At 42.3% G+C, this 14268-nt stretch overlaps 2 protein-coding genes across 2 annotated transcripts in view; both read right to left on the bottom strand.

Annotated features, from left to right (window-relative positions):
- The window catches only part of LOC306992573 (uncharacterized protein), an 868003-nt gene that overhangs the window by 530440 nt on the left and 323295 nt on the right, over positions 1–14268 (bottom strand). The gene's annotated exons all lie outside the window — the stretch shown is intronic.
- LOC306994515 (C-type mannose receptor 2-like) lies at positions 9347–13212 on the bottom strand. Its single transcript, XM_079605062.1, has 5 exons — positions 13117–13212; positions 12912–12950; positions 12463–12819; positions 11392–11736; positions 9347–11228 (listed from the first exon to the last, which is right to left on the bottom strand). Exons 2-5 carry the CDS (start codon positions 12946–12948, stop codon positions 10864–10866), a joined length of 1104 nt encoding a protein of 367 aa, XP_079461188.1. The 5' UTR covers positions 12949–12950; positions 13117–13212; the 3' UTR covers positions 9347–10863.

The raw sequence follows: 14268 nt of genomic DNA on the forward strand, positions 1-14268 counted from the left end.
TCCTCCTGTCCACCCTCTCATCACTGGGCATCCTCTCCACTGGTTTGAGTCCTATCTCACAGGAAGGTCCTTCAGGGTCGCATGGAGAGGTGAGGTATCCAAAGCACATCAACTGACTACAGGGGTTCCTCAGGGTTCAGTTATTGGACCGCTCCTCTTCTCCATTTACACCACATCACTGGGACCCATCATACAGGCACATGGCTTCTCTTACCATTGCTATGCTGATGACACCCAGCTCTACCTCTCATTTCAACCTGATGATCCCACAGTAGCTGCACGTATCTCAAGCTGCCTGGCGGACATCTCGGCATGGATGAAGGAACATCACCTGCAGCTCAACCTGGCAAAGACTGAGCTTCTCATCTCCCTGCCAATCCCTCTCTACAGCACGACTTCACTATCCAGCTAGATTCAAACTCAATCACCCCATCAAGATCGGTCAGAAACCTTGTAGTAACATTTGATGAGCATCTGACCTTCACAGACCACATCACAAAGACAGCTCGATCATGCAGGTTTGCACTGCACAACATCAGGAAGATCAGGCCTTTCCTAACTAAGCATGCAACACAACTTCTCGCTCAGGCCTTGGTAATCTAGGCTTGATTACTGCAATGCTCTTCTGGCCGGTCTTCCATCATGTGCAACTAAACCTCTACAAATGATCCAGAATGCTGCAGCCCGTCTTGTCTTCAACGAGCCCAAAAGGGCCCACGTCACTCCTCTGTTCATCTCTCTGCACTGGCTACCACTCGCTGCTCGCATCAAGTTCAAGGCATTGACTCTTGCTTACAGATCGACCACAGGCTCAGCTCCCTCGTACTTTCACTCGCTCCTACGAGTCTACATCCCTACCAGAAGCCTGCGATCGGTCAATGAGCGGCGGCTCGTGGTACCATCACACAGAGCCACAAAATCACTCTCCAGAACATTCTCATTCACGATTCCTTGCTGGTGGAATGCTGGTGGAATGATCTCCCCACCCTCGTCCGGAATGCAGAATCCCTGACAACATTCAAAAGACAACTGAAAACTCATCTCTTCTGTGAGCACTTAACATAAAAAAAATAAAAAAAATGTGGCTTATGCTACCCTGAGCAATGCCTGAACTTTGTATTTTGAGCACTTCTTGTATTGTTTTTGCCTCTTCACGATGGCTCGCTTGCTGTAGTCCTCAGTTGTAAGTCACTTTGGAAGTCAAATTTGAAAGAATCAAGATCGGAGTGAATGAACGATAACTAATTTTACTGTGTATTTAATTGTCATTTTCACAGTTAAATGTTAATTAAATGGAAATGAGAGAAACCAGTGAACTAGGTATTAGCAAACAAATATATGTGAAAGGCTCAATCCCTTTCCTTGCTTTATTTCCAGTAAACTGAAAATGAAAGAAAACAAATAAAGTTGAACAAGGGAAAGTTTGCTCATGTCGATTGCTTTGAAATGAATTGACAGTGAATTCTGATCATCTTTTCATCTTCAGTGAGAACAATGAAGGTGAGTTCTCTGTTTGGGCGTTTTCTGTTTCGGCCGTTCTCACAGAATAAAACCTTGTTTTGAGAGAGACTGTTGAATAAGGACAGCCCCGGTTCCAGAATCAAATCACTGAGGGTAGTGCAGATGTGTAATACGGCTCCTAGCACCAGCGTAACAAGAATGTACGTTGAAAGAGTCAGTAAGCTACTTTTACAAATAATTAATTAATGTATTAGTCTGCATTTACACCGCTTAATGCATGTCAAATCTGTTTTGATGTCATATTCCTGTCCCATATATGGTCATAACTATGTTATATGAACTCTCTGTCCAGCAGATGGCACCAGTGCAACATGAATTAATACAAGGATGCAAATATCACGTGAACAAACAAATAAACAAACATACCATCTAACAAAGTTATTGTTTTCAGAACGTTTTTCAAACATTCTGTTTAGGTCATTAACATGTCCAGTTTTCTTGTTGTTAGTGTAACTTTTTTTGTTCAAGGTTATGTCAGACTTGTTTCAAACCGGTATGTCTTTCTTTGTAATTCTGAAACATAATTCTGAAACATTTTTTAAGAATGTTGGTAACCAAACTGGTTTGGTCTGTAAATATATCTAAATACCAATTTAAATGCAGCGTCTGAAAAAAAAAAAAAAAGGCTGTTGTAGCCTAATGTGTAATAAATTATATGTTGAATCATATAATAAAATATTTCAAAAAGCTATGTATTGTATTGTCTACATATTTTATGTTTTTCTCATTTAACACAAGCTTTAAATGATCCTTTGGGGGTAATTTCTCAGCCAAATTTGATGTATTTGTAGTAGGTTGGAAATATTGATATGTATATATGTTCAAATGAAAGAGGGAAAAAGACACCCCTTTTGTTGACAAACATTTTGTATAGTACATAAATGCCTTCAACATTCATTTTTGATGGTTCAATTCATCGTTACCTTCTTTGTTGTGGGAAAAGAAAATGTGTTGCTGTTATTATTGTCTCCTGTGGAGGGCGTTTAGCGCTGTTGATCTAAGGTACTGCACCAGGTGCTTCAGAGTTCATTAAACTTCAACTTTAGACCAGTACTCCTGAGTCCTGTCTCACAGCATCTCTTTTATAACTCTACAAGTGAGCAAAAACGATTCAAAAACTGGTCGAAACTTATGGTCCGCTGTATTTTAAATATGTATATGTTGATTTTGATGGGGTGCTGAGAAAGACAGTTCGATTTATTAATACGCATTCATAAATCAGATTACACACGAGTGACAAATATGGGAATTTGAAGTGAAATGGGAGAAAATATTCATGTGAAAAGAGTTGATGAATGTTTCTAAAGTGTTTTATATGTTGATTGTAATTGGATGAAAACGTTTAAACGAGTTAAATGTACATTTGCTACTGGAGTTATCTCGAGCTAAAATGTTGGTGTATGTATGCGTGGACTAGAGCTAAAATGGCGACTTATATGTAAAACATGAGGTTAGCATGAAACCAAATGTTAGATTAATTTATGTGGCAGTTCCATTTTGGTGGTCGAGCATTTTCTTCTTCGCAGTTTTCAAAAGTTATTGCACAATAAATTACTATTTTCATTATACACTCAAAAAAATAAATTGTTGAATGAACATGATTTAATCGTATCACCCATTATGCATCTAAGCAAGATTTGAATATTTTATTTGAACACAATATTGGTTTGTAAATTGAACATGATTGTAATATGTCAATGCAACTTCTTTGCAACTAATTGAATCAACATGTTTGTATTGTGTTAGACTAATCAAATGTATTCTCATTCACTCAAAGCACAGGAAAGCAGAATCACCAAAGGAGAAAATCAAATTTTTAAGTCACCATTATGGAGATCAGAGTGTGTTTTAGTTGGGCTCTTCACCCTTAAATTATTAACTTTAAGTTTTGTTTGGCTGCTGTACATAAGTTATAACAGCCAGATGAATAAATAGGAACGGTGATCTGATGGTGTTGGTTGTGTATTAACATAACCATTATTTCACAATCATTTAACCTGAATCACTGAACTCATATAGAGTCCAATTTATGATTTAGGTTTATTTTATTAATTTTAGCTGCATAATATGTTTAGCCTTATCAATGAAATTAAATGATCAAATCAATAAAAAAAAAAATATATATACACATTTCTTTTTTAGGCACACACAGACATCAATATTTAACGTATGAATCTCAGCAATGGTGAGAAACAGATCACCTCTGATCATAAGCTCATTATTTATTCATGCAGCAATGCATGATGGGAGCTATGAATGAGTTTTGATTGGTGCAACACAGAATGCACTGCAACATGCTTTATAAATGTCACCATTGTTGAGATGCATACACTGATTATTGATGTCTGTGTGTGCCCAAAAAAGAAATGTGTATATATATATTTTTATTTGTATTGATTTGATCGTTTTAATTTCATTGAAAAGGCTAAACCTATTATGCAGCTAAAATTAATAAATTAAACCTAACTCATAAATTGGACTCCATATGAGTTCAGTGATTCTGGCTAAATGATTGTGAAATAATGGTTATGTTAATACACAACCAACACCATCAGATCACCATTCCTATTTGTTCATCTGGCTGTTATAACTTATGTACAGCAGTCAAACAAAACTTAAAGTTAATAATTTAAGGGTGAAGAGCACAACTAAAACACACACTGATCTCCATAATGGTGACTTAAAAATTTGATTTTCTCCTTTGGTGATTCTGCTTTCCTGTGCTTTGAGTCAATGAGAATACATTTGATTCGTCTAACACAATACAAACATGTTGATTCAATTAGTTGCAAAGAAGTTGCATTGACATATTACAATCATGTTCAATTTACAAACCAATATTGTGTTCAAATAAAATATTCAAATCTTGCTTAGATGCATAATGGGTGATACGATTAAATCATGTTCATTCAACAATTTATTTTTTTGAGTGTAATGCCATGGGAAAAACTACACACTCAATTTCAGAAAAAAAACAATTTGTTTGGTGCAATACAAATCCTAATTTTGGGGGTCTGTGTTAGAATAACACTTTTGTTTAGGCTCTGTTCTTTCTATTGATGTATTATATGTTCAGATGTTCATACAACAAATTATTCAGGGGGCCTTTTCAAAACACTTGGGCAGGGAAAGAGTTAATTTGATTTGTTTTGGCCCTTTGGAGATGATGTTCCATTCAGGTGTGTGTTATCAGCACCCAGTTTGTGTGGTGTGTGTGTGATCTGCTGTCCATTCATGCTTCGGCTCCATATTATGACTATCAAAAGGTGTTCCTGACTGGTCAGGTTGCCAACATATCACTTACACTTATTGTGTGGAATATCAGCATCATCCTCAGCATGTTTGAGTATTTAAAGGTCTTTTTTTTGTCTTGCTCAATGACCTGGCTTTAGGCACTGCTTTCTGTATAATCATTTTATAAATTGTAATTCAATAAATAACTTTCACTATCCATTGCATTGGCTCTATCACTCTCTCTCCTCTCCCCTATAGCTGGTGTGTGGTGAGCGCACTGACCCCGACATCATTGTAAAGCGCTTTGGGTGTACAGTAGTACATATGAAAGCGCTATAAATGCCTCATTCTATTCAAGAGAAACTGAACATGTGAACCTTTGGGATATTAGTGAACACTCTCTGGGTGTTCTTCTTCGTCACATCTTGATTTTTTTTTCGCATGCATTTTTAAAGAGGCAGTGTCCCTTGGCTTTTTCCCTGCTTTGCATGCACCTTAAGCTTCCCAGAAAGCAACACAGTGTTGGCCCAGATCCGGCCCACATCTGGTACATATGGATTCCATGTGTACCAGGTGTGGGCCGGATCTGGGCGACACTATGTTGCTGTCTGGGTTATTTTAACATGCCTTGAGTGAATGGATCTGGAAAGGGAAAAGGGCCCAGAGTCAAGAATAACTTTTTATTTTATTTGATAACTTCTAAATTCTTACCTTACAGACATCGTCAACAAGAATAATGACAATTTTAGGGTTATGGTTATATCTGTCACAGTGTCTGGTTTATGTTCCTTGGGTCACCACTAGATGTCCTCCTTCCCCACGGTGTCCATCACACTATTGAACTACATTTCCCACGATCCTTGTCTTCTCATTGCACTCAGCTGGTTCCTTATCACTGATCATTGCACTCAGCCATTTCCCCATTATCATTGTCTATTCCCTGTGTATTTATACCCTGTCTGTTTTAGTATGTGTCACGGAGTCCTTGTCCATTATCACGCCATTTCAGAGTCCTGGTTTCTTGGTCTGTTCTTGTTTTATGTTTGGATTGTCCTTATGGTTTTGACCCCTGCCTGGACTGTTTGTGAGTACGGATTTCCCTCAAATAAATACTAAACTGCATTTGGATCTTCTCCCTTGTCTCATTGAGTGTGGATCGTGACAGAAGGACTCCGTCACACCTAGATCCAGCAGTATGAGTTTCAGCTTCTCTTCCCCAGCCATCGAGCGGGAGAGGAGGGATTGTTTTGAGGGGACCCGTCTGGTCATTTTTCGTGGGACCCGGGGAGGTCACAGAGGAGGAGGAGGTGGTCGAGAACAAGGCCAACACCACCCTCCACCTTGGCCCCCCTTCGTCCCTGGACTGGTGAGGGACGGATTAGAGCCACCATCTCGCCATCGCGGGCGGAGAAGGGGAAGACGTACGTCCGCCCATCCAGAGACTGTTCACGTCCCGTCTGCCCAGCCAGAGTTTGTTCACGTCCCGTCTGCCCAGTCAGAGACTGTTCACGTCCCGTCTGCCCAGTCAGAGACTGTTCACGTCCCGTCTGCCCAGTCAGAGACTGTTCACGTCCCGTCTGCCCAGTCAGAGACTGTTCACGTCACGTCTGCCCAGTCAGAGACTGTTCACGTCACGTCTGCCCAGTCAGAGACTGTTCACGTCACGTCTGCCCAGTCAGAGACTGTTCACGTCACGTCTGCCCAGTCAGAGACTGTTCACGTCACGTCTGCCCAGTCAGAGACTGTTCACGTCACGTCTGCCCAGTCAGAGACTGTTCACGTCACGTCTGCCCAGTCAGAGACTGTTCACGTCACGTCTGCCCAGTCAGAGACTGTTCACGTCACGTCTGCCCAGTCAGAGACTGTTCACGTCACGTCTGCCCAGTCAGAGACTGTTCACGTCACGTCTGCCCAGTCAGAGACTGTTCACGTCACGTCTGCCCAGTCAGAGACTGTTCACGTCACGTCTGCCCAGTCAGAGACTGTTCACGTCACGTCTGCCCAGTCAGAGACTGTTCACGTCACGTCTGCCCAGTCAGAGACTGTTCACGTCCCGTCTGCCCAGTCAGAGACTGTTCACGTCCCGTCTGCCCAGTCAGAGACTGTTCACGTCCCATCTGCTCAGCTTGAGACTGGTCTAGAGATGCCCATTTGTGGGGCCGCCAAGGCTATGATGGATTATTTAGAGCGTCTGGCTCGGATCCTGGACATGCCAGTGTCTGCTGTTCCAGAGCCGGAGCCAGTGTCTGCTGTTCCAGAGCCGGAGCCAGTGTCTGCTGTTCCAGAGCCGGAGCCAGTGTCTGCTGTTCCAGAGCCGGAGCCAGTGTCTGCTGTTCCAGAGCCGGAGCCAGTGTCTGCTGTTCCAGAGCCGGAGCCAGTGTCTGCTGTTCCAGAGCCGGAGCCAGTGTCTGCTGTTCCAGAGCCGGAGCCAGTGTCTGCTGTTCCAGAGCCGGAGCCAGTGTCTGCTGTTCCAGAGCCGGAGCCATTGTCTGCTGTTCCAGAGCCGGAGCCAGTGTCTGCTGTTCCAGAGCCGGAGCCAGTGTCTGCTGTTCCAGAGCCGGAGCCAGTGTCTGCTGTTCCTGAGTCGGGTCTGGTGGTTCCGATTCCGGTGGTCCGGAGGAGGAGAAGGAGAAGGGCCTCTTCAACGGACCGTCCGGTGGTTCCTAATCCAGAGACCATCCCAGAGGTGACTGCCATCCCTGACGTGCCGGTTAGGCATGCTGCTCTCGCCCTGCCGGTCCCGATCCAGCATCACGTCACGCCCGCCGAGCCTGAGCTTCACGTCACGCCCGCCGAGCCTGAGCCGGTGGTGTCTGTTCCAGTTCCTGAACCGGTGGTGTCTGTTGCAGTTCCGGAGCCGGTGGTGTCTGTTCCTGTGCCTGAGCCGGTGGTGTCTGTTCCTGTGCCGGTGGTGTCTGTTCCTGTGCCTGAGCCGGTGGTGTCTGTTCCTGTGCCTGAGCCGGTGGTGTCTGTGGCAGTTCCTGAGCCGGTGGTGTCTGTTGCAGTTCCTGAGCCGGTGGTGTCTGTTGCAGTTCCTGAGCCGGTGGTGTCTGTTGCAGTTCCTGAGCCGGTGGTGTCTGTTGCAGTTCCTGAGCCGGTGGTGTCTGTTGCAGTTCCTGAGCCGGTGGTGTCTGTTGCAGTTCCTGAGCCGGTGGTGTCTGTTGCAGTTCCTGAGCCGGTGGTGTCTGTTCCAGTTCCTGAGCCGGTGGTGTCTGTTGCAGTTCCTGAGCCGGTGGTGTCTGTTGCAGTTCCTGAGCCGGTGGTATCTGTTGCAGTTCCTGAGCCGGTGGTGTCTGTTGCAGTTCCTGAGCCGGTGGTGTCTGTTGCAGTTCCTGAGCCGGTGGTGTCTGTTGCAGTTCCTGAGCCGGTGGTGTCTGTTCCAGTTCCTGAGCCAGGGCCTGTCTCTGTTCTGCCTTGGTCTTCACCGCCATGGCCGCCCGAGGGGTCTTCTCCGCCGTGGCCGCCCGAGGGGTCTTCTCCGCCCTGGCCGCCAGATGGACTGTCGTCTCCGCCCTGGCCGCCAGATGGACTGTCGTCTCCGCCCTGGCCGCCAGATGGACTGTCGTCTCCGCCCTGGCCGCCAGATGGACTGTCGTCTCCGCCCTGGCCGCCCGATGGACTGTCTGCTTCGCCACGGCCGCCGGTTAAATTATCATCCCCTGTTCCTGTTCCCCTTCATGGTCCTGGCCCTCCATCCCTCCCCCTGATCCTCCACCATTCCACCTCCCGCCTGGACTCTTGTGTTGTTTGTTTTTTGTGGGTCTTGGAGCGTCTGGTAGCCGCTCCGTAGAGGGAGGGTTATGTCACAGTGTCTGGTTTATGTTCCTTGGGTCACCACTAGATGTCCTCCTTCCCCACGGTGTCCATCACACTATTGAACTACATTTCCCACGATCCTTGTCTTCTCATTGCACTCAGCTGGTTCCTTATCACTGATCATTGCACTCAGCCATTTCCCCATTATCATTGTCTATTCCCTGTGTATTTATACCCTGTCTGTTTTAGTATGTGTCACGGAGTCCTTGTCCATTATCACGCCATTTCAGAGTCCTGGTTTCTTGGTCTGTTCTTGTTTTATGTTTGGATTGTCCTTATGGTTTTGACCCCTGCCTGGACTGTTTGTGAGTACGGATTTCCCTCAAATAAATACTAAACTGCATTTGGATCTTCTCCCTTGTCTCATTGAGTGTGGATCGTGACAATATCACTATTGATAAATGTCACATGTAAACTGTACACAACATTTACAATGCAAGAGTATGACTAAAAAGTTTCAAAAACAATTTGATGATCTTAGAAATATAACTCACATTACACCATGTTTCTTTTTCAAACACCTAGTGTCTCAGTGGCAGAGAGAAATTGTCATTGTGAAAACAGGAGATGGCAAAAGCAGCGTACAACTCTTAGGTAGAAAGTTTTCAAAGCCAAAGCTTTGGCAAGTTCAAGTGCAGATGGGATTGTGAATGGAAGAAAGATCACAATTATTGACACATCTGGAGTCTTTGAAACAGATTGTGATGATATAGAAATACAATCCAAGTGTGCAGTGGGTGAAGGAGGAGCAGGAATAAGGAATTAGCTAATGTATAGGATACAAATAAATGGGTATTTTTATTCATTTAAACTCAGTATTCCATGATAATTATATCATTATTAATACAGACAGCATAGAATAATAAATGTAGCCTTCTGCAGAGGGTTGGTGGGGGTTATAATGGGGATTATGATTTTGAGGTTAGTAACATTTAACAACAAAGTTTTATATATAACCATTTGTACATGTGACATAAAATTCTAAATTAGGTATCATGAATTATTTGATAATTTTTTACACATCTGTCGATCTTGTCCATTGTTACATACTGTTGGTTCTGAAAATGGAATGAAAACCAAGAAATCAGGTGTTGCTATAGTAATAAAGGAAACTTAACGCCCACCTGCCTGTCTGATAAACTGCATGATTTTATTTCAGTGTTATTAATGTTGTTGATATTTTAGCAAACAGTTTGCTTCATACATTCAGTTTAAAGGACATTCCAAGAATGATCAAAGAATGTTCAAAAAACGTTTTCAGCCATTATTATGAGAATAATTATATTCTTTAATTACTAATAGCAATATGTTGTGATTTCATGAACTTTGTTTTGAAAGTGTTCAATTCTAACACTTTACATAAATTTAAGAGAAAAGTTAGGAACAATAAATATAGGACAGACTACAAAACTTTACCACGTTCCAAAGATGTTCTTTTAAAATAGCAAACACAACCTTATTCTTTTAAAGTTAGTTTTCATTCAAATGTTTAAAGGATGTTCCAAGAATGTTGTTCTAAGAATGTTTTCTGACAACATTATGAGGAAATTTAAAAAACCTTCTACTTTTAAGAACATTATTAAAGACCAGATACCATTGAACAAACATTATATTAACGCTACCGGAAGAACGTTTGTTCATAACTTTGAGATAACCTTGACAGATCATTAGCCACAGTTATGAGAACGTTCCCTATTATCTGGATAAAAAACAACTCAAACATTTACAAGTAAATAAGACTAAATAATGAAGTATGAAAACAGCAAATGAAAGGGTGCTTTCACACGAGCACTTTTTAGTTCAAAACCGGTTCGATTTCCCAAACTCGGGTGCGCACCCACGAGCCGAACCCGAGTTTGTCTATAAAGGGGGGTCTGGGGTACGGTTCATGTGAACTACGGTACAGTTCGCTGCTGCTATGAATGCAATACTAAATCGCAGAACTGAACCTCTATTGATGACGTTTAAAAACTTGGGTTTGTGTTTGTTTTCACTCACTTTCCTTGACAACCCTGACTGACATACTGCAAGCAGAGAGGATGTATAGTTAATATAAGTGCTGTTATAAACAAAACCAGAGGTTCAAAAAGCAAAAATTTGACGTTGGTATGTTGTGAGGTGAGCAACGCAATGCCTTTTGCTGGAAATGCACTGCAATTCAGACCCAAAATATATAATGTGAACACAGTCCAGCGGGGGCATGGGGAGGGGGGGCAATCGAACTCGGGTTCGGACCAGCCAATCAAACCAAGTGTGAAAGCACCCCAAGTATAAAGATAAATCCTTGTCACTTCACTCATCATTTCTGCAGATGAAGTTGAGTTTGTGAGTCTCAGGACGGCTGATCCAGCGCTGATCTCCTCCAGACTGAACTGCTCCTTTTCTCTTCTCAAGGCTGCAGTTTTCCGGTGTCGTTCCGTTCCCTGGAGCCCAGTTCTGATAGCACACGACCTCTCCGCTCAACCAGATCCACATGTTCATGCTGCAGAAGTTGTGTAAACCCAACCACACCGCCTCAGTAGACGCACGTTTAACCACATTCACCACACGACGCTGCATCTCTTCTGAATGAACCGAGACCAGATCCGTATAATTCTGTCTGCAGTATCTCAGAGCTTCAGGCCACGTCAGATTCTCTCTGATCAGAATCAGTTTATCTGGACACAAAACACACCACAAGCAAAAACTAGAGAGAGACTGATCAAAAACACATGCAGAACACACACTGTGGAGGAATCTGTCATGTCAGACATGTAGCGTGAGCTTTAAGATATCTGGAGCTGATGGATGGATTGTGTGTGTTTGTGAGGATCTGCTCACCTTCATGACACACAAACGGATATTGGATGTTGCAAGAGACGTCATGCCATTGACCCTGAGCATTTGGTTCGATCACTGTACAGTTTTCCTGACCTCCACTATTATCAGGTTGATCAGACCTCCAGTCTCTGAAAGAGGAGTTACTCTGATCTGACCACTGCCATGGGTCTCTGAACAGACCGATCCAGACATCATTAGATATGTGACTATCATTGATGAACTTCTGAACCTGTTGACTCTCATTCTGGTTCCTCACACTGACCAGATCACTGTGATTCTTGCTGCAGAAACTCTGAGCGTCTCTCCAGTTCTTCGTCTGATTGACAAAGACGAGTCCTGTGTTCACTTTAAGAAAAACACATGGAAAGAGATTCATGAATCAATTTGTTAGTTATTTGTATGCTGCTTTACTGTTTACACAGTGGTAGAAGCATCAGACATGCCAGCGCTAGCGAACGATTAGATGAGCTCTTTAAACTAAAGCCGGGTGCACACTGTGCATTTTATTATTTTCCTTTATGATTGTTGCTTGTCAGTATGAACATGATTATGGCCATGATGGTGGCAAATAAATCTCTAACGTTCATTTTGGTCATGGCTTTTCTTGACAAATAAGACAATTTGACGGTTGTCGTATGAGAAGTCACACTGCAGGACTGTGAGTCAAATCTTCTGACAGAATTTCGTTGGAGGTAAAATTGGATCGCACCGGTCATTAACTGGCTGTCGGTGAACATGTCTAACTAATGATCAAATACTTCAGATTTTAGCCAGGGATCAGAAGATTCTTTTAGGATTTGCTAAATTTGTCTCAGACGGCCAAATCGTGGCCAAAATTGGGTGTGCACCCGGCTTAAAGGTTGGTAGATTATAATTAGATCTACATCTATAATTAGATTGAATAAGTAATTTTTTCTGTTAAAAGTGTTATACAAGTAAATGTTATACAAGTAAATTTAACTTGGAAAATATTATATTTTAATGTTTTTAATTTACATTAATTATAGTGTTTACTATTAATGCATCTTTTGTTAAATAAATATTTTTTTTACATTGGGTGTTTGTACTCACTGTTGTTGCAAATGAAATGCCGAGTATCACTGCATAGCAAATCATGCCATTCTCCATTTCTCATCACAGCACACTCATCTCTGCCATTAGGTTGTCCAGATCCCCAGTTCAGATAGAGCGCAGGTTCTCCTGAAGACCACTGCCATTTATTAACACTCGTCCTCTTCAGCCCAATCCGGACATACTGAACACCTCCATCATTCACACTCTTCTTCAGCTCGTTCATGTCGTTCATGTTGTCAACGGTGGCCAGATCTGTGTAACTCTCTCTGCAGTGTCTCTGAGCTTCAGTCCAGTTCTTCACCTCGTTTATAAAGTGATACTGACGCTGAACACATTCAGATACGGAGTAGAGAGCTGTGAAAGAGAGGGTTTGATTTAATGCTTTTCATAACAGGATCAAACCTGATGAAACTATAAACCATAAATAATACAACAAACACACTCACCAATGAGAAGAAGAATGAAATATAGAGTTTGGTCCATTTCTGAGGAAACACATTGAAAACTCAAAAACTCACATATTCATCTTCAGAGTAAAACATGATTATGTACTAAAAACATTTTTAGCATAACACGATGTACAATCAATCAGACAGTATTAACATCTCAAAGTCTTATTGTAAGTTATTTGAAGAATGAACATGTTCTTACTTTAGAGGTCGTGTGTTTCTGTCCTGAGTCTGATGTTTCTGTCTGCAGATTTAAACTACGTGATTATTATATCTGCTCTCATCCCTCATTCAGATCATCACATCATTTGTTTATTTAGCCTATCTAGAACTAATTTTCAAATGTTACTTCCTCTGTATGTGTATTTTCGCACATCTATTCAAATCAGGAAAACAGGTGTAGAATATTTGCCCCCCTTATTTGTATTTTTTACACCTGTGTCAGTTTCAGTACGTACATCTCTGGATTAAATACTGTATTTTATGATTACATTTATTTTTCAATAGTGTTTATCTCATCTTATAAAAACACCGAATGAAAGGATCATTGTAACTGACAAGCTCCAAAACTCATAAACATACCATAAAAGTAGTCCATATGTTTTGTGTGTATTATTTTGAGTATTCTGAATTCATTCTATTGCTTTATGTGAAGAATTTAAGTCATATTAACTCTAATCGTGTCCTCCCTTCTTTGAATATGGTATGCTCCTGAGATCAGTGGTTTGTTAACATGTAGTAAGCGCCATTTAGAAACTGCATACAAACCTTATTGGTTCTCTCCTCTGATGTCAACACGTTATATTCAACGCATTCTCATCCTAGGGCGTCATATACTGACACTTTTGACATTTCGTCTACATCCAACGCACATGGCACCCTTTAGCGTCAATATGACACGCACAGAGCTTTGTTCGGTTATGGTTGGGTTTAGGTCTGGGGTAGGGTTAGGGTTAGACCGCTAGGAGGTGCCTTCTGGCCCATATCTATCTGCGTCTCATATTGACACTAAAGGGTGCCATGTGCGTTGGATGTAGACGATATGTCAAAAGCGTCAGTATATGACGCCTTGGGATGAGATCGGGCGGTTATATTTGAGTGTTAAAAGTGAACAAGTGAACAATTTGAATGAAAAAGCTAAACACACAGCGTCATTGGAAGCGCGAGTCCCTGACAGGTCTGGGGAGAGAGTGAAATGAAGTTTTATGTAACAAAGTTCGGGAGGAGCATGTTCAGGTAATCATCCAATCAGCACAAGAAAGAGCCAGTATAAATAAAGCCTTCCCTTACCTCCTGTCTCATGGCTAATTTCTCAGCATCCCACCACCACCCCTTCTCCCCACATTCGGCTGGG

The sequence above is a fragment of the Phoxinus phoxinus genome (assembly GCF_949152265.1).
Source record: "Phoxinus phoxinus genome assembly, chromosome: 2".
In the NCBI taxonomy this organism is placed as follows: domain Eukaryota; kingdom Metazoa; phylum Chordata; class Actinopteri; order Cypriniformes; family Leuciscidae; genus Phoxinus; species Phoxinus phoxinus.

Bases quoted from the DNA above. Each gene is read 5' to 3' on its own strand.
- LOC306994515 (XM_079605062.1), bottom strand. From the start codon at position 12,948: ATGGACCAAACTCTATATTTCATTCTTCTTCTCATTG. The intron at 12,820-12,911 runs GTGAGTGTGTTT...TCTCTTTCACAG, and splicing joins TTTCATTCTTCTTCTCATTG to CTCTCTACTCCGTATCTGAA. The intron at 11,737-12,462 runs GTGAGTACAAAC...TTTTTCTTAAAG, and splicing joins GCATTTCATTTGCAACAACA to TGAACACAGGACTCGTCTTT.